The sequence below is a fragment of the Pan troglodytes genome, chromosome 2 (genome assembly GCF_028858775.2).
Source record: "Pan troglodytes isolate AG18354 chromosome 2, NHGRI_mPanTro3-v2.0_pri, whole genome shotgun sequence".
In the NCBI taxonomy this organism is placed as follows: Eukaryota; Metazoa; Chordata; class Mammalia; order Primates; family Hominidae; genus Pan; species Pan troglodytes.
The window spans coordinates 34,622,723-34,648,902 of NC_086015.1; the positions used below are offsets into that span (position 1 = coordinate 34,622,723).

The window sequence follows — 26,180 nt, forward strand, 5'->3', positions numbered from 1 at the left end:
AATTTGGAGAAGGCTTTCAGTAAGCAAGGAGAAGCCAAATGAAAGTTTACGGGAGAGGTGGAGGCTTGAAGACACGTTCAAGGATCTGGTTTTTATCTTCTCTTTATCTCAAGAGCAGTGGGAAGCCATTAAATGATTTTAATCAGAGGGTTGGTATAACTAGTTTTGTATTTTGAAAAGCTGAATTCAGCTCTCGTTTGAGAAACTGAGTGAAAGAGCCCAGAACGGCCGTGGCTGAGGGTGACTCGTGGGAGACTCCTACGCAAGCCATGGCAGTGGCATGGGTTGGTGGCAGAAGAGGGAATAGGGAGAAGATTTGGAACTCAATCTTCCTCCATTGACAAAGTCACTCCAGCTTTGGCAAGGCAATTAATTGGTGGGAAAGAAGATGCCTAGCCCTCCTGATTTCACTGCATTTTCTGCATCTTAAACATGAGTACTGGGAAGTGGCAAAACATCCAGAGGCAGCTTGGGTGCTAGGTGGAGCATGAGTTAAAATTCCAGGATGAAGCAAATGAACTCTTAGAATGACAGGAAGGATTTGGGAGTTGGGTTTGGTGGAGGGCTATTTACCTTTATTCCCTGGAGACCCTGGCACAAACCCTTGCCTCTGCAATCTTCCTCTCAGGTAAAGGAATTCATTAAATGAATCGCTGGAAGATCTACTGACCAGAGGGCTGTACAGAATCATATCTTTGAGAGTGGGAAGTAGGTTGATCACATAGTTTATTATCCAATCAGGACATATCTGAAAGAGAAAGGGGGTTCTATTAATATTTAAACTACAAAACATGTACACCAGGAATGTCTTGGGCAAATCTGGTTGCCCTAGCAAGAAAGGAAATTTGAAAGTTTATACTGTTCTGCTCCCATGTTACCCCGTTTGCACATGAGAGGCTAAGTATACTGTTTCTTCACCTGCATTAAGGGAATAAAAGCACAAGCATTCAGGTGACTCCCGAGCCACTTTTAATTTTACAGTTTCTGCTATAATCTATACATCCTGAAAATTACATTTCCCACCACTACCACTTCGTGATAGGTGATCATTTACAATTACTCACTGACTCAGTCCCGGGAAGAGGCGGTGCAAAATGGGACGCTCTATCCAGGTGCTCATTAGAAATGCAGAATCTCTGCCTGCCTCCTAGACCTACTGAATTAGAATCTGCATTTTTTAAATAAGATTCCCAGGTGATCAATATGTACATTAAAACTTGAGAAAAACCTCTAGACTTCGACCTAAAGAAAAACATTTTACAACTTGACAGTGTATGCACATACATACATGCATATAGACACAACTGAAGCACAAATTTAATGAAGTAAAATTTACCGTTACTATTTTATTTGGGAAAGAAATGTGCTCGCGACTCAATAGATTGGAGTATTCACTCCTGGATCTCAACTTGCAATTTGAAAACGCATCTCTAAAGCACCTAGGAGCAATCTGAAGAAAGCTGAGGGGAGGCGGCAGATGTTCTGATCTACTAGGGAAAACGTGGACGTTTTCTGTTGTTACTTTGTGAACTGCGTGCACTTAGTCATTCTTGAGTAAATACTTGGAGCGAGGAACTCCTGAGTGGTGTGGGAGGGCGGTGAGGGGCAGCTGAAAGTCGGCCAAAGCTCTCGGAGGGGCTGGTCTAGGAAACATGATTGGCAGCTACGAGAGAGCTAGGGGCTGGACGTCGAGGAGAGGGAGAAGGCTCTCGGGCGGAGAGAGGTCCTGCCCAGCTGTTGGCGAGGAGTTTCCTGTTTCCCCCGCAGCGCTGAGTTGAAGTTGAGTGAGTCACTCGCGCGCACGGAGCGACGACACCCCCGCGCGTGCACCCGCTCGGGACAGGAGCCGGACTCCTGTGCAGCTTCCCTCGGCCGCCGGGGGCCTCCCCGCGCCTCGCCGGCCTCCAGGCCCCCTCCTGGCTGGCGAGCGGGCGCCACATCTGGCCCGCACATCTGCGCTGCCGGCCCGGCGCGGGGTCCGCAGAGGGCGCGGCGCGGAGGCGCAGCCAGGGGTCCGGGAAGGCGCCGTCCGCTGCGCTCGGGGCTCGGTCTATGACGAGCAGCGGGGTCTGCCATGGGTCGGGGGCTGCTCAGGGGCCTGTGGCCGCTGCACATCGTCCTGTGGACGCGTATCGCCAGCACGATCCCACCGCACGTTCAGAAGTCGGGTGAGTGGTCCCCAGCCCGGGCTCGGCGGGGCGCCGGGGGTCTTCCTGGGGTCCCCGCCTCTCCGCTGCGCTTGACAGTCGGGCCCGGCAACCCGGCGCCCGGGCGGAAACGAGGAAAGTTTCCCCCGCGGCACTCACGCAGCCCGACTCCCGTAGCTGCAGGGATGTGTGAGTTTTTCTTGAAAAAGAGAAGGAAAGTTCAGTTGCAAGGGGCGCGGGGCACGTTTGGTCCCCTTTGTGCGAGCAGGAAAGGCGTTGTGTTGGCCGCGTTCGAGGCGAGCCCCCACCCCCGGAAAGGGAAGTTTGAGAAGTTGGTTATCTGAAGGCGGCCGGGGAGCAGCGGCCCGGAGCGGCAGCCTGAGCTGCCAAAGCAGCCAGCGCACCTGGGCCACTCCGCCCATGGCGATGCCGCGTGCCCACCCAGCTCTTTCTGAGCCACCCGTTCAAAAGGCCAGCTCCTCAGTCCTTAGCTCCTGGAGACGGCCACGCTTTCCCTCAGGCCGGCTTCTTGGCCCGGAGTTTTTGGATACAAGTTTCAAGAAAATAATCGATTTCCAAAAGAAAGTTAGCTGGCTCCACTGACGCCTTGGCATGGATGGATAGGGAGTGGAGATGCTCAGGTGAAACCGGGAATCCCTCGCTGAATGCCTACTGGGTGCTAGAGGCCGTAGATTTTGCCTGGAACAAGACAGTCCTGTCTTCAGGGAGTTGATGGTTCTATGCAATTATCGTTTGTTGGAAACCGAAGGGTTAAAATCCTAACTAGGCTACCCACCTGATCGCTGTCTCTGAAGGTTTTTAAGGAAAAAATAAAAAAAAATATAAATATATATATAAATATTATATATATATATGCATGCAGGAATGGGGGTTCTTAACTATTTGTTATGGAAAGTGTAAAACCTCTGAGACTTCAAAAGTTAGATTTTTTCTTTTTTTTTTTGAGACGGAGTCTCGCTCTGTCACCAGGCTGGAGTGCAGTGGCGCAATCTCGGCTCACTGCAACTTTGCCTCTGGGTTCAAGCGATTCTCCTGCCTTAGCCTCCCGAGTAGCTGGGATTACAGGCGCGTGCCACCACACCCAGCTAATTTTTGTATTTTTAGTAGAGACGGGGTTTCACCATATTGGCCAGGGTGGTCTGGATCTCTTGACCTCGTGATCCGCCCACCTTGGCCTCCCAAAGTGCTGGGATTACAGGCGTGAGCCACCACGCCCGGCCAAAAGTTAGACTTTTTGCAGCTATGATCCAAATAACAGTATCTGCAGCTGTGGTCTGGGTAACCGACTATTTGGGCGAGTCATAGAGCTTTTTCTGGGCCTTAGTTTCCTCATCTGTAAAATGGCCAGCTTCAATCTGGGTAATTTTACATCATCTTCATGTTTAACATCTTACGTGTCGTGCCCCTCCCCTCCTTTCCTCTGGCTCTTCTGGTGACTTGGAGATGACCCATGTAGACTTTGGATGAAATGTAGAGGAGTTGACAGTCCACATCACCCGGAGGCACTCATTTTATTTATCCAGGGACATGGGCAGATTTACCTTTAGGTTTGTCTAGAAAAAATGCGCATCACGGTCAGTTGTAAATTTTAGAGTGTTTGAAGTGTATTGGGAACTTTTTAAAAATTATGGCATACATTGAAGGTGGCATGGAGATGGAAGTTTTTAATCAAATTAGGAAGAGGCACTATTGCAAGCAAAAAGTCTTAACACACACTTGAGTCCTATGGTTTTAATAAAATCTTAGTGTTTCGTTCTTGGCGTTTTTCCTGCATTGCAGTACCAGAATGTTCAATTGTCTGTCATTTTCCTCCAGACTCTTAAAACCTAAGTTACATTTTGCTAATAAATATTTAAAATGGCACCCTTAATTTTCTGTGGATGTTAAAAATCATAACAACTTTTGTTCCAGATTATAAAAGAAGGAAATTAGCAGGCCCTGATGTTGTTAGTTAGGTTCTGTTTACAAGGATAAGGTTTATGATTTGCAAATTCCAGGCCCAATAGTTCACGAGTCACTTTCATTTCATCAATATATACACTTTTAAACAATTAGCTTAAAAACGTGGTGGCTTTTTATTTGGGTATTTAGACAGTTTCACAAGGCCCACAGATTTCATATTTTTATAGAACTGAAGTTTCAAAATGGTTGAATTAATGAATCATTTTGAATTTGTATTCATTTGATTCAAATTAAATTTTCAAAGTTGGCCAAAGGTTGAAGACAGATATATTGAAGACGAGAAACCTAATTCTACTTACATTTTAATTTTTCATGTAAGTAAATAGTTTCAGAATTTCTCTAACGTAATTGGTAAACTGAAAACATTTTTTCAAAATATCTTAATGCAAGATAATATATCAGGTAATGAGATTGTTTAATAAACAACAAGCTCCTTTTACGTCACCTAAAAAGGCCCAAAAATCTGTCTTCTGTTTAGTAGCTTCTGTACTTCTGTTTAGTAGTATGCAAAGGATTTAAATAAAAGAACAAATTTCACTAAGAATTAGAAAGGTTTTTTTTCTTTGTTTTTGACTTAGTAGATTCACTCTTCCTAAATGATCAAAATTAAGAAATGACTCTTTTGGGGAAAACTGTAAAGTGCACAATAACTCTTCAGGTCTGAAAAATATGACTTTTCAGGTTCCTAAAAGTAGATAGATTCTTATTGAGGACAAAGAATTTGTAAAAGTGTCATAGTGATCAGGTTCTTCATGTCACTTTAATAACCTGCTTATTTTGTCAGTGTAAGAGACTAGACATCATTAGGCCCCAAATCTGATCTTCGGTCTACTCGCGCTTTTTTCCCCCTCATAAAAACACATTTTCACTTTTAGGCAACTCAACATCTTATTTTTAATGAGTTATGATTTATACAAAATACTAATCACATTTTTAACTCATTGCCTTCTTTTCAGTGTAGCATTCCCTAATGATGACTGTTGTCTGTGTAGCCAACATAACTACTACATGTTTTCTACTCAGTTATGAACATGACTTTTTAATTTTTTCAGTAAGGTTAGTTTTTAACTCTGGATCTATAAGGCACCTCATCGATATCATTGCAAAAACTGGGCATTTTTTCTTCTACCTTTTCAACCATATTTGTTGAGTATCTCTTGCCAGGCAGGATGCTCAGACCTGGGATACCATCTCAGATGAATAAGACAGACCTGGTCTCTGCCATTGAATTTAACAGCTGGGAGCATGTTATAAGTAAAGAAAAGGATACATGTTTTAACTGTTTATATTTGAAAGCATTATGGAATCTGGTGTTTTATTTTCTACACCTCATTTTCAAAAGCCTCATTTTTTTTTGTTGTTGTATGCACTAGGAGGATGTGCATGTTGAATGTTTCCTTCTAGGTCCCATTGAATGTATTTTTGAATCAATTGGTTCTCACTTTTCTATCCCTGCCTTGCCACGGAGCCCCAGTTGGGCAGCCTTTAATTGCATTCTCCATTCCATAGCCAGCATGATGGACCCAATGCGTTCATTTAGTGTTCTCTTTGAGGATAGGCTGGTGGTAGAAGAGTGGAGGGTATAAACTTTGGAATCAGGCCGTCCTGGGTTCCAAACCCACTTCCCATTTACTGGCTGTGTAGCCTGTTGTAGTTACTTTACCTACTAGTCATCCCTGGTCTCATTTGTAAAATGAGGATTATGGAGTTATGGTGAGGATTAAATAAAATATTGTTTTAAAGTATTTAACATGGTGCCTGCAACATAGTAAATGCTCAATAAATATCAGCTTCTGTTATTACTATTAACTCCTTAATTGGGCTTACCAGGGGCCTCTGACCTGGTTCCCATTTGACTCTGCTGCTTCACATCCCACCACAGCCCACATTTTCCCAGTCTATTTGTGTCACTACACATACACACAATGTGAGCAATTTAGGCAGCTGTTCGTTTGTTCAGGATGTCTGGAACTCCTGCTACCTGGCTAATTTTCACTCATCTTTTAAGATGTAGTTCAAGTGTCATCTTCTTGAGGAAACCTGCTTTGAATGTCCCAGTTTGAGGTAAATGTCTCCTATGAGATACAGACCTCTCACTTAGCTGGTAACAATACCAAGCCAAAGTCATATCTTTACGTAACTCTCTTGCCCATTATACCTTTAATCCTCTCAATCTTATTCAGTTTTCTATCTCTGGGGTCTCTGGCAGTGCCTGACACATCATTTAGCACCCAGGAAGTGCTGAGCTGAGCCTCCACTTCATCCTACTGTATCTAATGCAACTGAGGTCGAGCATTTAACTAAGCAGTCACTGTTTATTAGGTGTTTGGTCCAAATAGTAAAATCTTTACTTTCAGTTAGAATAGTTTTAGTTCTGATCACAATAAGTAATTTGACTGTTTTTGAAGTATGGAATTGGTTCTTGTATTCTCATGAAATATGGAAAAAGATGTTTCAACTTCTGACAAACATGATGGAAAGCTGCTAGAAGTTTTCATGCAATTCCTTTAGCCATAAATTTTGAATCAGTGTAGGGCCTTGAAAGCCACTGCAAAACTTTAAATAAAGTCACCAGAGGAATTATCCAGTAGATACTGATTCCTCTTTTTTTTTTTCATAGAAGGGTGTCGGAAAGAGAATTTTATTACGAATGAGTGCTAAAATCTAAATTTAGTTTTTAAGTTTCTTTTTTCATTGGGTTTTATGTTTTGGTTTATAAGGGTGAAGCAGCGTTGGTTGAAGGGAAGTGTGGTCTTGTAGCCACCACTGCCTACTCTAGAGTAGCGTGGATATTATTTAGGTCTGATGCAAACCACCAAAGCAGTTTTAAATAGGGTGCAGGGGAAACATACTTCCTGGCTACAGCATGGCATTATTTGGCCAAGTTCCACATAAAAGCATAACTCTGTTACCTTGTTAGCTTCTACCCTCCAGGTCCTTATGTACAACTTCAGCAGATTTAAGTTATGATTTTCAGTAGAACAGATATGCATTTGCAGCAAGAATGCTCACTGCTTATTTTGCACTCTCTACTTTCCTGGTAATATTTTGCTCCACAGGTACTTGTTGCTTGTGACTGAGGCAAAATAATGACTCATACTTCTTTGCTTGGCATGCCAAAAGGGTTTGGAATGCTGGACAGGCAAATTGTCTCATCTCAGGGAGAAGGAGGAGAAAGACAATTAACATTTGAGAACCTACCCTGAGACAGCCACTTGACATTATGTATCTCATTTAATCCTAGGAAGAAATCTCCAAGATAAGTTTTATTATCTTTATTTTATGGATGGAAAGATGGATCCTGCTCAGGGTCTCTCTGGAGTTTTGCCTGGGTGCATGTATGTGTGTGTGGCCCAAGCTTCTTGTGCTTGCATGCTGCTAGGTTCTTTCGTGTGGTCTCTATGTGTGTATGCGTGTGTTGGGAGGGAGGCTGAAGAGGGGTGAATGGATATCAGATTTGAGAGAGGGGAAGCTTACCATCTAATGTCATCAGTTCAGTGCTCCTGATTTAATTGATTTGCTTTGCTTGCATTATCTGCCTCCTTCCTGACTACATTTGTACCACAGAAAATCAAGATAAGGCAGAGTTTCTTTGCATAAGGAAACTCTACAGCCCACAGTTTGACAATGGTGTCTTAGTGGTAGGACTCATGGTGGGTGACCTGTGGTTTGGCCACTTATAGCAGTTGGACATACCCCATTTGCAAAGATGTGTATTGTAAACCCCAAATTTTGAGTGTGTAGGACAATCATTTGTGTACAATCAATTGTGTACAACTGCTGATGAGGGCAAGAAGAGCCGACGTTATCCAACATAACAAAGAAGAAGGGGACAGTTTGACTTTTGAAGGGGACAATTTGAAAACTTATAGGAGGTTAAGATTCTCTTCCTCACCCATTACATCAGGATTACTTCTGCCTTTTACTTGCCACAGTCAGCTTTCTAGGTCTTAGCACCCAACAAGTAGCAACTATCCTCTTGGGTGTAGTCAGTTTAGTCTACTTATGGCCTCCTGCTTAGACTCTTAAGGGTTCCCTAGCATCTGTGTTTTGTTTATAGGTTTGAAGCTATCATTATTGGATGAGATTTAGCTTCAGGGCCTGTACCTGTGACTGGGGAGATTCTATCTGGGAAAGGTCAAGACATGCAGCTCTTTTTTTTTTTTTTTTCTCTTTTCTGAGGGAATATTTTCCTCCAATTTTTTTCAGCTCTACAACTAAAATATAGGCCTAGTATATGAACACAACTGGCCTCTGTCCTGGGCCTTAGATGGTACTCTGCTGTCATTCTTCTCTGGTCAGAGCCATGCCTATGGGGTGAGGTGACTTTTGGGCCTTCCAGTCTTACTCTCTTTTCATTTTTAGACCATGATTTGGTTATGTGGGAACCCACATTCGCTGTCCAGAAGGCCCTGAACTGGTATCTGCAGTTTGCATGGATCCTTGAAGCCATCTTCCTGAAGGCTGTCATTGCTACTGGTTGTGCAATCTCTGCGCGAGGGTTGTTTAAGGGATAGCTCTGTGTGTGTGTGTGTGTGTGTGTGTGTGTGTATGTGAGAGAGAGAGAGCGAGAAAGAGAGAGAGAGACAGAGAGCGAGCTTGGGTGTCCACATATCACAAGGCCCCTCTTGATGTAGGATGGAGCAGGCAGGGGGGAGGAAGGCAAATTGATTACCAGGGCTCAGGATGATGTCTCTCTTTAAACCACCCATTTCTGAGGAAGGACTATGAACATTGTAGGAGTTCTAAAGTTGTACCTGGTCTGCCAAGACATTGAAAAGATATATTTGTCAGTCTAGGTAGAAGGATAAAACCTATTTTATTGAGCAGTTTGCTAGCTTGATTTGTAACTTTAAATGTTTTGACTTATGGTACATGGGCCTCTATTTGCTCACTTGCCTTGGGCCTTCCCATGTTGGGGGTGGATCTGCAGCAGCAACATTCTTTTGCAGAGATGTTGGGTAGAAATTAGTTTTGGTTAATTGTATCATTTTTCCCTGGAATAGACAGCATTGAACGTTAAAGAAAAAGATAAGAGTTACTTTGTAGACATAGTGCTCTATTTCCTTTGGGAAATGTAGTTTTTCTTACTTTGCATTGTCCTGAAGTGAACTTTAGCTCTATACTTTTTTTCTTTCCTTTTTTTTTTTTAGATTTCCTAGTGCCCTAGTTGCATTTCTTCTGTGTATTGAGAGACCACCAGGCGGGCAAGGCGAAGTTTATCTGAATGTTTTTTCCTCCTATTGTAAATATTTTATTTGAACTAAAAAAAGGCTTGGTTCTTCTCAAGCCTCTTTAAAGAAAACAAGGAAAAAGGCTTCTCAGTGCTTTAGAAGATATAAGATTGTCAAAACTTCATTTTAGAGAACTAGGGATTTGGTTGAACCAACATGAATGCCTTTGAAAGAAGATATGGGTTGGGTGCATATTTTCAGTATATGCTGCAGCAGCTCTTTATTAAAGTATAAATCATTACAAAGTCTTCATTTCCTATGGGGCGATAACACTGCTGCTTTGTGGATGACTACCTGTCATGCCCAAATCCTGCAAACTTTTCTACATAGGGAAATGAAATTGGGCTTATTTCCCCTGTAGCTTTTCTCAAGAGACTTCATGGACTAATTTCCCAATAATCACAGTAGCTACCACTTATTGAGGTCTTGCTACTGCATGGATCATGCTGAGTACTTCAAGTGTATTAACCCTCAAAACAACTTTAGAAGGTAGGTTATATTATACTTATTATAAATCCTCCAGAGTCAATAAATTTGCCTAAGTCCACCTAGTTAGAAAATGATTAGGCTGGGGTTGGAACCAAGATGGTCTGGTTTGGGGATCTAGACTCCTAATTGTTATACTGTACTGAGACTAGTCTGCCTTAATTGACATAAACTACTTGTCCATTATAGCATGGGTGTTGGAAGACTAGAGGTTAAGAGAAATAATAATATCCAACATTTTTCTAGTGTTTTAGCATTCTTCATATATTATCCCATTGAATTTCCTTAGTGTAATAAAATAACACTCGGTTTATACACCAGGTAGTCAAACATCATGCCTGTCTTGTGATCTCAATGGGAAAATGAAGTATATACCTCAAGTGATACAGTCTTGGCTGAATCATGGAACAATTATGCCATCAGGAAGTTTAGGTATTCTGAGTAAAACAGGCACTTTATTTGAAAGGACTGGGAGACTTCACAGATGCATCAAATATGTTGAGGATATAAATGCCAGGCTCAGGTGGATTTACTGTGAAGTGCTTGAACTTAACCTTCAAGGCTACCTATACCCTGGTATAGGTCCATCTCCTGGCTCTAGGAGAGGCCCTGGCAATGTGGTTAACAAGTGTCATCAAGTCAAACACTACGAAATCTTGCAGTGCCCTGAATCTTACAGCTCACATATAAAAGAAACCTGATAAAAGTTTTCCAAATTTGGAGTCAATCCAAAAAATTTATATGACATTACCTGTAATGAATTATGAAGCTGAAAGGAACTTTTCCAAATTATTCAAGAATGAATTACAAATTCTGATCTACAGTTCTAAAGGGAAGACTGAATTATTTTTCTATTCTCTCAATAGAGAATATTGCAAAGTGTTATTGGAAGAGATGATCAAAGAGTGTGCAACCAAAAAATATAGGAGAAGTATTTCAGAGGTATGGCAATCAGTTAATAAAAATATTTGTTTTTTAAACACTTCATATTTGTAGTATTTATAGCTTTTAAAAATTTGTTGTTTGTATGATACTATTTAAAATTTTTTTTTCCAGAGATGAGATCTCATTCTGTCACTCAGTCTGGAAAGCAGTTGCATGATCATAACTCATTGCAGCCTTGGATTCCTAGGTTCAAGCAGTCCTCTAGAGTAGCTCGGACTAAAGGCATGCACCACCATGACCGGCCAGTTTTTTGTTTTTTGTTTTTTTAAATTTTTGTAGAGATGGTGTCTTACTATGTACCAAGTCTGGTCTTGAACACTAGGGCTCAGAGGAACCTGTCCACCTCTGCCTCCCAAAGTGTTAGGATTACAGGTGTAAGCCACTGCACCCAGCCTGTATACCATTTTAATTCTAAATAAATATTCACTTTATTCTTAATTTTATATTCACTTTATTCTTAATTTTGTATTCTTCTTCTTAAAGAGTGCCCCTGAAATTTACAAGCTTCAGATTCCAAAGACCTGAGTCTTTGACTAATGGTAGGATTTGTTTGTTGGTTTAGAAAATAAATGTTAAAAAATGCCTCTTCCTCCTTCCCCCCATTGCAAACAGAGACTGAAATCTGCATTGTTATTTCACAAAACCAAAATATTTTTCCTCCAGGTTTAGCTAAACCCTTCATCATTTTCCTACTTTAGAGCCCCATGCCAAGTAGAAAAGAAGTTGCAAAGATGTAATTATCACAAACCTTCATCTTGGATGAAAGATAACCTAGCTCTGACCCTTAGTTTGAGATTAGAAGGACTCTACCTAGGAGACAGCTGGTAAAGACTAAGGTATGTTGTACCAGGAATCTAGGTGTCTGGGTGACCAGGCTGTCTTTCTTCCCATTGTGGCTCATTTTCCTTCTATACAGTGACAAGAATTGGACTAAATAAGATTTCCAGTATTTTCTGTTCTGAAACATTTCATTCTTTGTTATCCCTGTACTATTTTGTTAGTAGAATAAATCATTGAAGTTGAGTTAGAAAATCTTTAGCTAATCAAAATAGAAAACTAACAAAAGTCATGACAGGTCAGAACTGAGAAATACCACAAACTTCCACTGGTGTTCATTGGAGATGACTACTATTAAAAAAAGAGAAGAAAAAAAACCATAGCTATTTTGAAAATTTCCGACTACAGGTGTCTGAGCATACATCCTGACTAAATAGCATGTTTACTTCAGCTAGAGCTCACTCCTTCCTAAATAAAAGGCTTACTTGGTTTTGGTGGTAATATTATTTCTCTTTGGTTAATTATGGTATTTTCATTCTCCCCTTCCTCTGAATTGGTTAAAATGTCTGTGAAAATTTTTCCTAAGGTAGAAAGTTATGAAATGCTTTTCTATGCCTAGGGAGAAGTAAAGCCTAAAGGAACCTTCATATTTTTTGGGAAAAAAAAAAGGAAACTTGTCTAGATATAATAGTGTTCTGTTGCCTTTCAAATATTTCTCTACCACTTTTCTTAAAATATTCTCAGAAAAGACAGAATTTGCAACAGATTGGCAGTTTTCAGACTGCTGTTTTAGGCAGGGGAGTAGCTGCCGCAACCTATAATTGCATTTCTGTAGAGTTTGCAGACACTTGTTAGCATAGACTAGGAATCTTTCAACTTTTGCTGTGAGTGACTACCTTGTTACTACATATTGGATTTGCGTCTCATTCTCTAACGCTCATAGTATTGGGGAAGAAAAAAAGACAATATGATATAATTTGTCCTTCAAGTATGTGAAAAGGAAAAAAATCTAATAATAACATTTTATGTTCATTATTTTGGAATCCCTTAAGTTATATCATTATAAAATAATCTAACAATCTCAATCCCCCTGGGCACTCTTACTTTTATTTTTATAATCTATATTGTTAGAATACATTTCTATTCTCTTAGGCCTTTGTTCATTCTACTTTCTCACTTCTTTAGGAGCCTCATTCCTTCCTGAATATTACATTTTATGAGTTATTATATGCATCAAGGCCCAAAGCTTGAGCTCCAGCATTCTGACCCCGAAAATGATGGTTTCCTATCATCTTCTGATAACAGCAGCTGAAGATGTTCTAATACCTTGCCGCTCACAAGAGGTCTGGCATCACTCAGAATTTATTGGAAGTGAGGATTGTGGGTCCTCTCCCCAGACCTACTGCAACAGAATGTACACTTTCACAAGGTCCCCAGGTGATTCCTGTACACATAGCAGTTTGAAAAACACTGCTGTAATAGCATTAAAGCATGTTCCAAAGAGTAGCCAAATGATCTGCAGTGGTTTTAGTGGATCACATCAGGCTTGTTTCTGTCAATAAAGAAGAGGAGAATTCAAGGAAGAGTTGGCTTAGTTTTATGAGAGTCTTTTGACTCTTCCTAAGCCGTTTTAACTAAAGCTAGCAGAAGACAGAAGGCACTGGTAGCAAGTCAACTAAATGAGTCAGTTTTTAACCAGTCTGTTTCCCTAGTCATCCTTCATGAGTCTTTTATCCACTGATTGTCCATCCCTTGACCATGGTGAACTGTAGAACCCAAGGACCCATTTCTTTTTTCTTTCTTGTTTTTTTTTTTTTTTGAGACGGAGTCTCGCTCTGTTGCCCAGGCTGGTGTACAGTGGCGCAATCTCGGCTCGCTGCAACCTCTGCCTCCTGGGTTCAAGCGATTCTCCTGCTTCAGCCTCCTGAGTAGCTGGAATTACGGGTGTGCGCCAACACACTTGGCTAATTTTGTTGTTGTTGTATTTTTAGTAGAGACACGGTTTCACCATGTTGGTCAGGCTGGTCTCAAACTCCTGACCTCGTGATCCGCCCGCCTCGGCCTCCCAAAGTGCTGGGATTACAGGCATGAGCCATCGCGTCCGGCCCCAAGGACCCATTTCTATACTGAACTCACTGCATTAATCATGTTTACCTCATTAGGCATTTACTCACAGATTGCCTTGACATATGTAGGCCCTAATTCATTCTGGAGCTATTATACCACAGCATTTCTTAAAATAGGTAGCACTCTGCTCTATACAAAGTAGGTACCCAATAAATTAATGATTCGATGACAGGTTTTCAGGAAGTGGTTTTACTCTTCAACATTTTTTAATCCTCTTTTGTCTTGAGGAACTTATTTGTCTGATGCTCAGTGAAGACCCAATAAATTTCTCTTGAATTGCTCAACATTTGTTTTAGACTGTTCTGAGAGTGCCACTATAGGCTTTTTCATTGATTTGCTCCTTTATTTTAATATCATAAGGCAGCTTTTTGTGACTTAGTTACTTTTGTCTTCCAGAATTATGGGTCCCTGTCAGTTATTAATGCTCTTAATTAACAGTAGCCACAATAACCAGTCCTTACAAGCAGTTTCTGATGTTTCCAAATAATTTTATTTTCTGACTTTTTTTTCTTTGCCTTTGACATCTGAACTATACTTGGCAAGAAAAAAAAACATAAAAACTTTCCATTGCAACTCATATCTCATGGTGCTTCCTGTTGCATCACATCTTAAGTTATCCATCAGAAAAGTTACGCAAAATCTATAACCATTTGGTTTTATTTTTGCCCTTGAATTATGCTACCGTAACACAAACCTGAACTCTTATTTTTGTCATCTGTAAAAATCACCTAATTGGTCTCTGCTTATGGACACCCTTTGTTCTTTCTCTGTCAATAACACAGGCATTGCCCTCAGTTAAATCTCCCCCCAGATGGCATTTTGAATAGCTGGCCTCTGTTAGAAAGCCTTCCATGGATTTTATGAATCCTAGATCATCACATGGCCTTCCCTTTCTCTTTGAGCATGGGGGCTGCCTCAGTGTCCCTTGGCTCCTAAGAGAGTGCCTTGTGCTGATGGGACACAGGACCAGTTTGATGACTACGTGCACAGATGAAGCCAAACCTCTTGCCCATCATCTATTCCACCCTTCACATCCCTCATGCCCTGGTTCCACTTGAACCCAGCTGCCTCACACATCCTTTTTGCTTACAAATTTCCTAGCTTGTGACCATTCTCCACCACCTCCCCCCAAGTTTTACCATTCTCTATTTGTGCCCTACAACGGCTCCACCCTTTGAAATAACGCCTGGTCTAAATGTTACTTTTTCTAGTGGGCCTTCCTTGATTATCCATCCCACTGTGATTCCTTCTCCTGCCCATAGCCTCTCTGACAAGCCTTGCATTCTCATTCATATGACCTTGTTTGCCAAGCTACCTGTGCTGTCTCTGTGTGTTTTAAACTCTTTTACTAGCCGGGCGTGGTGGCTTATGCCTGTAATCCCAGCACTTTGGGAGGCCGAGGCGGGCGGATCAGGAAGTCAGGAGATGGAGACCATCTTCCCTAACACGGTGAAACCCTGTCTCTACTAACAGTACAAAAAATTAGCTGGGCGTGGTGGCGGGTGCCTGTAGTCCCAGCTACTCGGGAGGCTGAGGCAGGAGAATGGCGTGAACCTGGGAGGCAGAGCTTGCAGTGAGACGAGATCGCGCCACTGCACTCCAGCCTAGGCGACAGAGTGAGACTCCGTCTCAAAACAAACAAAACAAAACAAAACTCTTTTACTAGAATGAAAACTCTTTGAGGGAGAAACTTCTGTCTGATTTTGCCATAGCTTTTAGCACAGATTCTCACTAATTCTGTTTATGTGTTTTGTTTGTTGCTGTTTGGAATTCATTGCTTTTAAAGGCCGAGGAAACTTGCTTTTAGATCCAAGGCTGGGAGTGCTATTTTTTTTTCTCCCAGATGGCTTTTCACCACCGAGTGTAAATGTCAATGGCTTAAAGCCACCTGTAGTATTGTTTGACAGAACCATAGGCTTATGGAAAATCTCGTATGATCTGCTTTGTGTAAATTGTTCTTTACAGTGGAGACTTGCTCTGTCTGCAGTCTTTAGTTTCTGTGAATTTTGGGGAGCTGTGGTGTGTGGGTGTTAAGGTTAATTTTCCATCCATCACTGGCTCTGCCTTTGATTCATTTATTCTCTCATGTGTGAATCTTTTGCAGAAGGCTTAATGCATTATGACTATAGAGACCAGACAAAGTCATAAAGTAAATCACACCATCTCACGCAGGACAATTTTTTGCCACTCCTGCCTTTCCTCTTTATGAGTCATAGATGATTTCAGTCATTGGGATTGCTGGAATAGGGATGGCTGAAGGGGTCTTGGTGCAATGAAGAGTGCCTGAAGATACTTTTCTACCTACCTGAGGGTAAATAATCCCATATTGCAAAGGTGACCCCTGGTTGTACTTTTTGGAAAGCCCTGTTAAAATGATACATGCTAAGGAGACTTAAATATGAGGCCTTTCTTACCTGGGTGCTTAATAGGAGTGGGTTTCTAAGGATGGTCTTGAATTTGGCCTTCAGCCTTCTCCTCCACCATAGTCCCCATCCATCCTGAATAAACATGCAGTCTAGGTACCACAAGTAGTGTTCTCTTGTGCAAGCACAGCTTCCAGATGTGTTGCCTGCCTCCCTTTCAGCCAGATCATCACCCATGTAGCCCCTCCTCTATGGGAATTCTGGAGCTACCACTGACATCACATTACATAGATTTGGACTGGTAGTGCCCTACCTGCTCTATCTATAGAGGAAAAGGAGATGAAATAAGAATTTTAATATTCTTTTTTTTTTTTTTTTTTTTTGAGACAGAGTTTTGTTCTTGTCACCCAGGCTGGAGTACAATGGCACGATCTCAGCTCACTGCAACCTCTGCCTCCTGGGTTCAAGTTATTCTCCTGCCTCAGCCTCCCGAGTAGCTGGGATTGTAGGTGCCCACTACCACACCTGGCTAATTTTTGTATTTTTAGTAGAGACAGGGTTTTGCCATGTTGGCCATGCTGCTCTTGAACTTCTGACCTCAGGCAATCCACCCTCCTCGGCCTCCCAAAGTGCTGGGATTACAGGCATGGGCCACTGCACCTGACCAGAATTTTAATATTCTTAAGTCTTAATATTCTGTGGCACTTATTGGAAATGGTTGAAATATAATGCTTTTAATTTAGCATGTCATTGGTTCACTCTCAAAACTACTGAAAAGCACTTATCTTTCAAGATTTTAATGATGATGTTGGTGAGGACGTTTGTGGTAAGTAGATAATCACATTATTCAGCACTTTACAAAGCATTTTCACAAACTCTTGAGTATTGGTTGTTATCAGTTTATTACTGAGATGCCTGTGGTGTCTTCAGGGGACAGGAGAGAATATGTTAACTTCTTGAATAACTGCTGCAGCCGTAGTTAGCTCCCTATGAGCCAAGCCTATTGACTTTGTTACTCCCAAGGTATAACTTATTTCATATATATAAGCAACTTGACTAAGTATTAGATGTCTGTGTAGCCATTTTCTGTGAGTCAAAACAATTTTGTTCTTCCTTATGTCTTTCTTCAGAGGTATATCTTTAATAAGTTCTGGGAAGGGAAGTGAAAAACAATGCTTGACCTCTGATACAATGTACTGTTTTGATTATGATCAGCACTTTAATAAAATTTATCATCAAGAAAGTCTTTGGAGTGAGCCCCTGAAAAGCTTGGGAAAGTGATTGATATGGTGTCACTTTTCTTACATTACCTTCCCATGTTGCTTAAGATGACCAGGGAGGCTAACTTCACTCTTGTGCTCTCTAAATTGAACTGTCCTGAAGTTTTAAGAAAATGAAATGATCAGACTCAGCAGTTCAAGATTGTGTTGGTTGATAGCAGCCACTTAGACCTCAGTTCACTATGGGTTTCTGTGTACTTTATTGGTGGTCACCAAGATGCAATGAAAGGTCCTGATTTTGTGAACATTTCTGCCCACACCCTTCTTTGGTACATACCTTTTGAGAATATGTAAAATGTCTTTCATTGTTAAAATAGCTGTTAAATAATATTAAAGGCAAAAAAAAAAAGTCATGAAAATAGTCATTTGCGTACTTCTTCAGGCAGATAGAAAACTAGTACCAGCCAGTGCAATGGCTCAGGCCTGTAATCCCAGCACTTTGGGAGGCCGAGGCAGGCGGATCACAAGGTCAGGAGTTTGAGACCAGCCTGACCAACATGGTGAAACCCTGTCTTTACTAAAAATACAAAAATTAGCTAGGAGTGGTGGGACATGCCTATAATCCCAGCTACTCAGGAAGCTGAGCCAGGAGAATCACTTGAACCCAGGAGACAGTGGTTGCAGTGATCCGATATCGCACCATTGCACTCCAGCCTGGGCAACAGAGCGAGACTTTGTCTCAAAAAAAAAAAAAAAAAAAAAAAGAGAAAGGAAAAAGAAAAAGAAAAAGAGAAACTAGTACCAGGAAAACAGAAAAAAGAAGTGATTTGAATAATTTCAGTATGATTGAGACACATGGGTGAAAGATCACCAGAGGGAAAAATGTCTAGTCTGATAACTTTGAAGAAAACATATTGACCATGTCTAGTTATAATAATCTTTTAATAATCTCACAGTAATAGAAAGCTTCATTATTTTCAAAACAGTTTCATGTCATCTGTAATTTTAAAAACAGCTCTCTGAGATGGATATAATTATCCTGTTTTACAGATGTGGAAATGGAGGCCCAGAAAGATGAAATCATCTGCCCCAGCTGTAATAGGACTGCCCATCCACTGAGACATAGTAAAGTATCATTAATTAATCTTTTCATCATTTTTCTATTTTTAGTCATGCTCCCTCACTGCTTAATTTGTAAGTAAATCTAAGATAAAAATCTATAGTCTCCTCGTATTTTCATATTTTCATAGCTAAATTGTTAAAGAGGCGATGACAGTGCACTCATCAGGAGACTTGTTCTTGCCTCGAACATTAAAAGCCCTATTTAAGACTGGAGAATTTCTTCTTTGAGGGTTTTGTCCACCCATCATAAGAGATTTCAAACTATGTAATGAGTCATTTTACTTTTCCCCTTTTCTTATGGGGACAGCTTCTCTTTTATACACCGTGTGGTCTGCCCTCTTGGAGGTTGTGTCACCATTATCAGTAGACAAATGCTGCCATGTGTAAAAGGCTATGCCAGTTTCTGCAGTCCTGTAGTTTTGCCCCTCACTAGAACTTCAAGTTGCTTAACCTAATCAGGAATATGGGCATCTTTACATAGGAAGTGCGCTTCTCTTCATCATATAGACATAGAGGTCAGGTATTATTATCTTTGGCTTCCATTCTCAGAAATTCTTAAACATGAATGTCTGAATAAACATACAGAGAAGAGGTTGGGCACTGTGGCTCATGCCTGTAATCCCAGCACTTTGTGAGGCCAAGGTGGGTGGATCACCTGAGGTCAAGAGTTCAAGACCAGCCTGACCAACATGGTGAAACCCTATCTCTACTAAAAAATGCAAAAATTAGCTGGGCATAGTGGCGGGCGCCTGTAATCACAGCTACTCGGGAGGCTGAGGCAGGAGAATCGCTTGAACCCAGGAGGTGGAGGTTGCAGTGAGCTGAGATCATGCCATTGCACTCCAGCCTGGGCAACAGACCAAGATTCCATCTCAAAAAACAAACAAATAAACAAAATATAGAGAAGAACAGAACAAGAAGTGTTTTGAGTAGCAGAACACGACTCACACAGACATCTAATATTTAGTCAAATTGCTTTTATATAAAAGAAGGTATACATTGAAGAGCAACAGAGCCTACCTGTATGACTGACATTTTCAAAGAAAGTGGCTAAGAATCACTTTGATGGCCAGGCACGGTGGCTCACACCTGTAATCCCGGATCTTTGGGAGGCCGAGGAGGGCAGATCACGAGGTTAAGAGATTGAGACCATCCTCGCCAACATGGTGAAACCCCGTCTCTACTAAAAATACAAAAATTAACTGGGCGTGGTGGCACGTGCCTCTAGTCCCAGCTATTCGGGAGGCTGAGGCAAGGGAATCACTTGAACCTGGGAGGCGGAGGTTGCAGTGAGCCGAGATCGTGCCACTGCACTCCAGCCTGGCGACAGAGCAAGACTCCGTCTCAAAGGAAAAAAAAAAAAAAGAATCACTTTGATTAGCAGAAACTATTTCACTTGCCATCATAGAAAGCTAAGCTATACTTCTGCTTTTCTACTACTAGCTTTATATAAATGTTATTTTCCTTGCAACATAAAAGAAAAATTGAGTCATGTTGTTTTATTTAATTTTTGTTGAAGAACACATTAAATTAGCTCTCACACTGTGGTGTGGGCTTCTTTCTGTTTTCCACCAGTGTTCTTCAGGGTGATTTTTCCAGTGGGCTTGATTAGGACTGTGTGGATCATTGTGATGCTTTGTTCTCAGTGGGGATTTTCCATCAAAGATGAGCTTCATTAAACAATGACTGGGTTCATGGATTTATAATTGGAGTGATTTTCTTCAAACTGTAATAAATTTCAGTGTTACCTTTTTCTGAACGCCCTTTTTAAAAGGGATTCCATAGCAAGTCTTCTGGAATAATACCTTTTATATAATTCTTTAAAAACTGTAATTTTTACATACTGATTCCTGTTAAGGCAGATGTTATTGTATCAAGAAAAGACTCAAATTTTGAACATATTAAAAATAGTGTTTCTTCAGATCTGGTGGATAGGTGATGCTCAATATATATTTGTTTAATGGAATAAAAAAAGAAAAATATTAAAGATCCTAGGAAGAGAAATTAAGTTGCAGGGATATATTGCTTGTGTAATGTCTGTTTAGCATTGCAATTTTCTGAAGGGAAGGCTATCTACAACTGTTAATTCTGATCTAAGGAACTATTTCCCTTCTTAACTTCTTTGCTAGGTTATCTAAAGGGAGATATGCTTTCTCACATTTGTTTCCTTGAACTTACTTTTAATGTTGCCTTGTAGGGTCAAAACTTTAGAAATACAGCTTTCTCAGGAAACTTGGTCCTCAGATCTTTCAGACATTATCTTCCTTTAAGCTTATTGTCCTCTTGGGAATTGGCAAAGGATTCCCACCCTTTAAAAAGATAGGAAATTGTAAAATCCACACTTAAAAATTAATCTAAAATTATTTTTCAGGAAGAATTTATACAATGGCAACTAAATGCCCTGCAGCCAATTATGTTTATGATTCCTGCCTCATCTCCAAATGGTACTAGAGTTTGAGTCATATGAGAAAATTAATTGGGTTGGGCTTGATTGTACATGTATACGTATATAATAATGTTCTGGTTATAATGCAGTTTGCAGTTTTTCTAGTTACAGCTCAAGGCAAAGATGAGAAGCATCACCTATGGGCCTGACTGCCTCTGTCCAGTACTACCATGCCCCATCTCTAACTACTACATTTTTTCCTATTGAGTTCTCCAGTCCATGTAGGATAAGTCCCTTCCTGAACTCAGTTTATTTTTCTAACCCTGGCTGCACGTTAGGATCACCTGCGAACTTCTAAAAGAATTCCAAAGCCTGAGCCAAGCACCTAGAAGTTCTGACTCATTGCCCTGGGGTAGGACTTTGGCATCATTATTGTTTTAAAAGATCCCCAGATGATTCCGATGTGGAACCATGTTGAGAAACACTAATCTAGCCTAACCCAGTGAGGTTACAAATGAAGAATTTCACCAGAGAGGTCAAAGTACTTGATTTCCCACAGCAAAGAAATGCCATTTACTGGGTTCAAAACTCCCATCTGTTGACTTTAAATCCAGCATAACAAATATGAGCAAGGTTTTAGAAGGTTTTGGAAACTCATCTGCAGAACAGAGCAAATACAGGCCTATCTAAAAGGATACCTCACAGTAAAGATGGTTAAAAACCAAAACCGGAGGAGGCAGAGCACTCTTGGTGGGGCTGGTAGTGGGGGGAATGGATGATTTTCCAAAAGAGAAAACACTTGACCTGGGTCTGAAAGGCTGGGTATGATTTAAGGCAGGCACTGTTGTTCACTTGTTAGCCCCAGGGCCATGCTACTCCACTTCCTTCAAGGAAACAGAGGGAAGCCGGCTAGTGGCTGCCTGGGGTGTGTGTCCACCCACCATGTAGAGGCAGTTCTTCAGCTCTGTCAGCCATGGCCAAAGCAGGCAGTATTTGAACCACCTTGGACCACTGCCGAGGGGCAGCATCAGACACCAGGCATCCTTTCAGACACCATTCTTGGAGTCTCTTCCCTCCATCACGTAAACCTCACAGCCAACAGTGAAGGCACCGAACTCCTTCCAGGGGCTGGGCAGGCTGCCTTGGGGATGCTCTTCTTGACCTTAAAATCCACCTGATAGATCTGGTAGGGAGGTAGAAATTTTGGTGGTAGGAAAGCCAGCAATTATCAGGTCAAAGGGTTTCTGATAAAAGGAGTTATTCAGCAGAAAGGTAATCAGATTATGGGAGCCTTAAGTGCCAGTTTGGGCTAAATTCTCTGAGTCACTGGCAGATTGTAAGTAGGGGAATGACGCAATAAAACCACTGCAAAGCCAGGAGTTTGTGATGGGAAGATAGGAAATCCCTTTCTTTTTTTCCCATATGGGAAATAAAATCTAAAGATGTGTGGGGAAGCTCCTTAGAGTGCCAGGACTTTCAGTATCCCCCAATTTATCATTAGGTTCTGTCCAGAGCTCGTTCCGCACGCAGTAGCCTAGGGACACCTCTGGAATAAGGTGTGACAAAAAACAAGGAAATAAATTTATTAATTTCGGAAAATGCCTTCTTTTTCCTAGGCCTCACTCATAGACATTTTCCTGACAAGTCCCCACTTCAGGTTTCAGAAAGAGATGCACCATCGTTTGGAATTCTGAAGAAACTCAAGTTTCAATTGAGCTGAGTCTCAGTGGCATGCATTTTATTACATCTAATGCCATTTTAATGTACTTGAAACTGGGGAGATGAGGGCAATTGGTACACATGTGTAAACCACTACAAAAAGTTCACCTGAGTGTAGAAGGTAGCCAGTAGCCTAAAAACCCTGTATTTTGGAGGCTGTTACTTTATAATCTCTATTATGAAATTGGGAAAAATTATGTAATTATCTCTCTAAGATGGTCTTAGATCCACTGTTCAGTAGAACTTTCTGCAGAGATGAAAATATCTTATACCTGGGCTGTGTTAAGGTTTAAGGACAGTACAGGTATAAGATATTTTCACCTTTGCAGGAAGTTCTATTGAACAGTGGGTCTAAGACCATCTTAGATGATACATGTGGCTTGAAATGTGGCAGGTGCAAATAAGGAAGTAAATTTCAAATATAGATATATTTTTATTTCAGTTAACTTGAATTTAAATAGCCACAGGTGGCTCTTGGGTATCATAATGAATAGGGCAGTTATGGAGCATCATTAAAGTCCCCATTCTTCTCAAGTCCCAAAGAGGTACGTTCAGGTAATTTCTTAGCACCTGTAATCACAGTGGGACAGATTAAATTACTTGTACCTTTCCATTCCTGTGCTTTGGAATTATAGGCTGTTTCTTTGTCCTGGAAACCAGATAGTCTAATGTTTGTGGAAATACTCCTCAGTAGTGCACTGTAATTATAATACTTTATTGTAGGAGGATGCAGCCAGGCCTTTTTTTTTTTTTTTATCATCTGTGTTTTTAGTTTTAATCTTAAAAGGATTATAAAAATAGTACTGCCTTGTGGGAGAAAAATATGCTTAAAGTCTATGAGCATGGAGTGGTAGGGATTATAAACCGTTACAAACTTCTCCTGGAAATTCTGGGGAAAGGGAAGTTAAAGCGGCCGGTAGAAATCTCCTAGGAGAAAACTTGCCCTGAAGGGATGCTTTTAATTGGGTTCAGTATTTATCAGAAGAACCCTGCAAAAGTGGTTTCCCTGAAGGCATTTGGATTTTCCCCTGTGAATAAATTTCACCCACCTTGGTCACCTCTGTGCTGTATTCTCCTAAAAACTCACCTTTATTTGGCATGCTGTGACTTAAACCCTCCAAAAAAAAAAAAAAAAAAAAGCCTTTGAAAAAGCCTGTGGTTTTTTTTTTTTTTTCTAAAATGTTAATTTCCTTTCTTTAGGCTTGTGTGGGCTTTGACTGGAAACTTAATCTGTGTGCCTGGGCTCTGCATTAGGTTTCAGTCATTGAAATGGGGCTTAATAAGAATTACTTGATACCTTAGGAGTCAGACGAGCCTTACTTTTATCTTGGGCTCAGGGATTTGCATTTTGAGAGGTTGTGCCAGCTGACATGAGCCTTTACAGGTTTCAGCTTGTTGCAAACCTAGTTGGGTCCATTTCTCTCACTTCTGAGACCTTTTGCTGCTGCCACTCATAGCTAACGTGTTTTCCATGGAACACTACTCCTTGTCCCTAATTGTCTTCTCTCCCTACCTCAGCAGTGACACTACAGACAGCCAGTCATTTAATACCAGACTCATTCCTTAAGAAGTTGGGATAGAACTTTAATTACACAAGGCATCCAAGCCAGCAGTCAGGGCCCTTTCCAATGCGATTACTTTTCAAGCTCTGCCCTGCTTCTCCTTCCATTTCCCTCTGGGCCTTCGTTTTCAGATCTCCTCGGAAGCCGAGGAACGCAGGTCCTTTTGAATTTCTTTAGATTAGTGTTGTCCTATAGGACTTTCTGCAATGATGTAAGCATCCTGTCTATTCCTGGCCACATGTGGCTATTAAGCACTTGAAAATGGCTGGTCTGACTTGGAACTGAATGTATGATTTCATTTAACTTTAGTTAATTTAAATTTATAAATCCATGTGTCCTCATGGCTACTGTGTAGCTCTAGATTATGCCCTTGACTTTTGAACAATGTGTCTTGGGAGAGTTCTCTTGGCTCTGGCCCTCCACTTTCATGAACCAGCTCCTCCCAGTGGGGAAAGAAGAACTCTCTTTGACTTCAGAACTGACTTCCTTTTATTGCTAAGTTAGACAGGCTAGGCCTTGAGCTTAAAACTCTTCACCAACTGTTTATACCCTCCATACCTGGCCTCAACATGTCCTTTTTTCTCTGTGACTATATCCTTATTCTTTATCCAGCAATAGCAAATATGCATGAATTTTCTGCAGATAAGGTTTCCTTTGGAACTTAAGGATGAGGTATGAAACTTGGCTTTGGAGGACTTAGGGATAGGAAAGCTATCACCAAGTGTTTATAGAGTACCAACCACCGTGTGCCAGCCAATGTTTGAGATTTGGGGAATACAGAGTGAATTAAAGTCCATGTGTACAAGCTAATAAACAAGATTCTATCAACATGTCAGCAGATAAGTACAGCGCGAGGGTCTGAGAACAATGGTAGATGCTTGTAATTTTAGAAGCGGTTGTCAAGAATGGCATCTTCGATAATGTGATATTTGAGCAGTAATTGGTATGAAATCGGGATGAAGAAGGCAGATCTCTGGGTTAAGCGCATTCTAGTTGGAGGGAACAGCAAGTACAGTGTCCTAAAAACAGACTGTGCTTGTCATTTCCTCCCCTCCTCCCCCATGGTTTCTCATTTTTGCTTCTCTTTCTAAGAGTTACATTTATAGGCATACATTTTTACACTGGACATCACAAGAAATTGAGCCAGTTCACAACTCCACTGGTGTTGGTAAAAAGATTATGCTAAGATGGATAAAAGACTATGAAACATAGTCAAAATGCACTTCTCAGTCACCTCTGGCCATACGATTTTACACATCTGGGTTCTCACCCCAGAATGAGATAGGTTTAGTAGATAAGATTCAGTGTGGGGCAAATTTAAGGTGCCAAAGTTAGGTACATACTAGAACTTCCATAAAGAGTTGTCTTAAGAAATAGAAAGCATTATAATTTGACTTTGTAGCCAAAGGTCATTCAAAACATTTCAAAGTTTAGATCACTTATTCCAGTTTTATCTCTAGTACTAAATGTTATTTCAGCACACAAATGTGGTCATTCCCCATGGATGGAAGGAGCCAGCTGTGTTCCAGAACTATGTTGGAAGATTGCACCTTGAAGACTGTGTGCATGGTTCTCATTTTCCATCTTAAAATCACTGCTGGAATCTATCTTGACTTTTCCACAGCCCATTGACAACTGTCATTATGTAAATACTGTCCTTTTTTCTCACCAACTACTGTGGCTGATGTCTCCCCTCCAAAATTTATGTTGAAACTTAATCCCCATTGTGGTGGTATCAAGAGACGGAGATTTGGGGGAAGTGATTAAGTCATGAGTGGATTAGTCCCACATAAAAGGGCTGGAGGTAACCAGCCTGGGTCCTTTTGCCCTTCCATTTTCTGCTATGTGATGACACAGTACTGGTCCTCTCTAGAGGACACAGCAACAAGGCGCCATCTTGGAAGCAGGAAAGGGGGCTCTTACGAGACATCAGAACTGCCAGTGCCTTGATTTTGGACTTGTCAGCCTCTAGAACTGTGAAAAATTTCTGTCCTTTATAAATCACCCAGTCTCACATATTTTGTATGGCAGCCAAACAGACTAAGTTACCAACCTTAGTGGGATTGGTAGGACTTGGAAGGGAGTAGCCTTTTTTTTCTTTTTTTTTTA

At 41.1% G+C, this 26,180-nt stretch overlaps 1 protein-coding gene across 4 annotated transcripts in view; it reads left to right on the plus strand.

Annotated features, from left to right (window-relative positions):
* Positions 1 to 1,768: 1,768 nt before the first annotated feature.
* TGFBR2 (transforming growth factor beta receptor 2) overlaps positions 1,769 to 26,180 on the plus strand; it is an 87,396-nt gene continuing 62,984 nt past the window's right edge. The window contains exons 1-2 of one of the 4 annotated variants that reach the window (XM_516343.8): positions 1,772 to 2,168; positions 18,333 to 18,407. In XM_516343.8, coding sequence (XP_516343.2) covers positions 2,075 to 2,168; positions 18,333 to 18,407 — 169 coding nt within the window. In that variant the 5' untranslated portion in view covers positions 1,772 to 2,074. Of the gene's footprint in view, positions 2,169 to 18,332; positions 18,408 to 26,180 lie in introns of all 4 variants that reach the window. The other 3 variants (XM_054680490.2, XM_001166647.7, XM_054680491.2) reach the window with 3 other exon arrangements.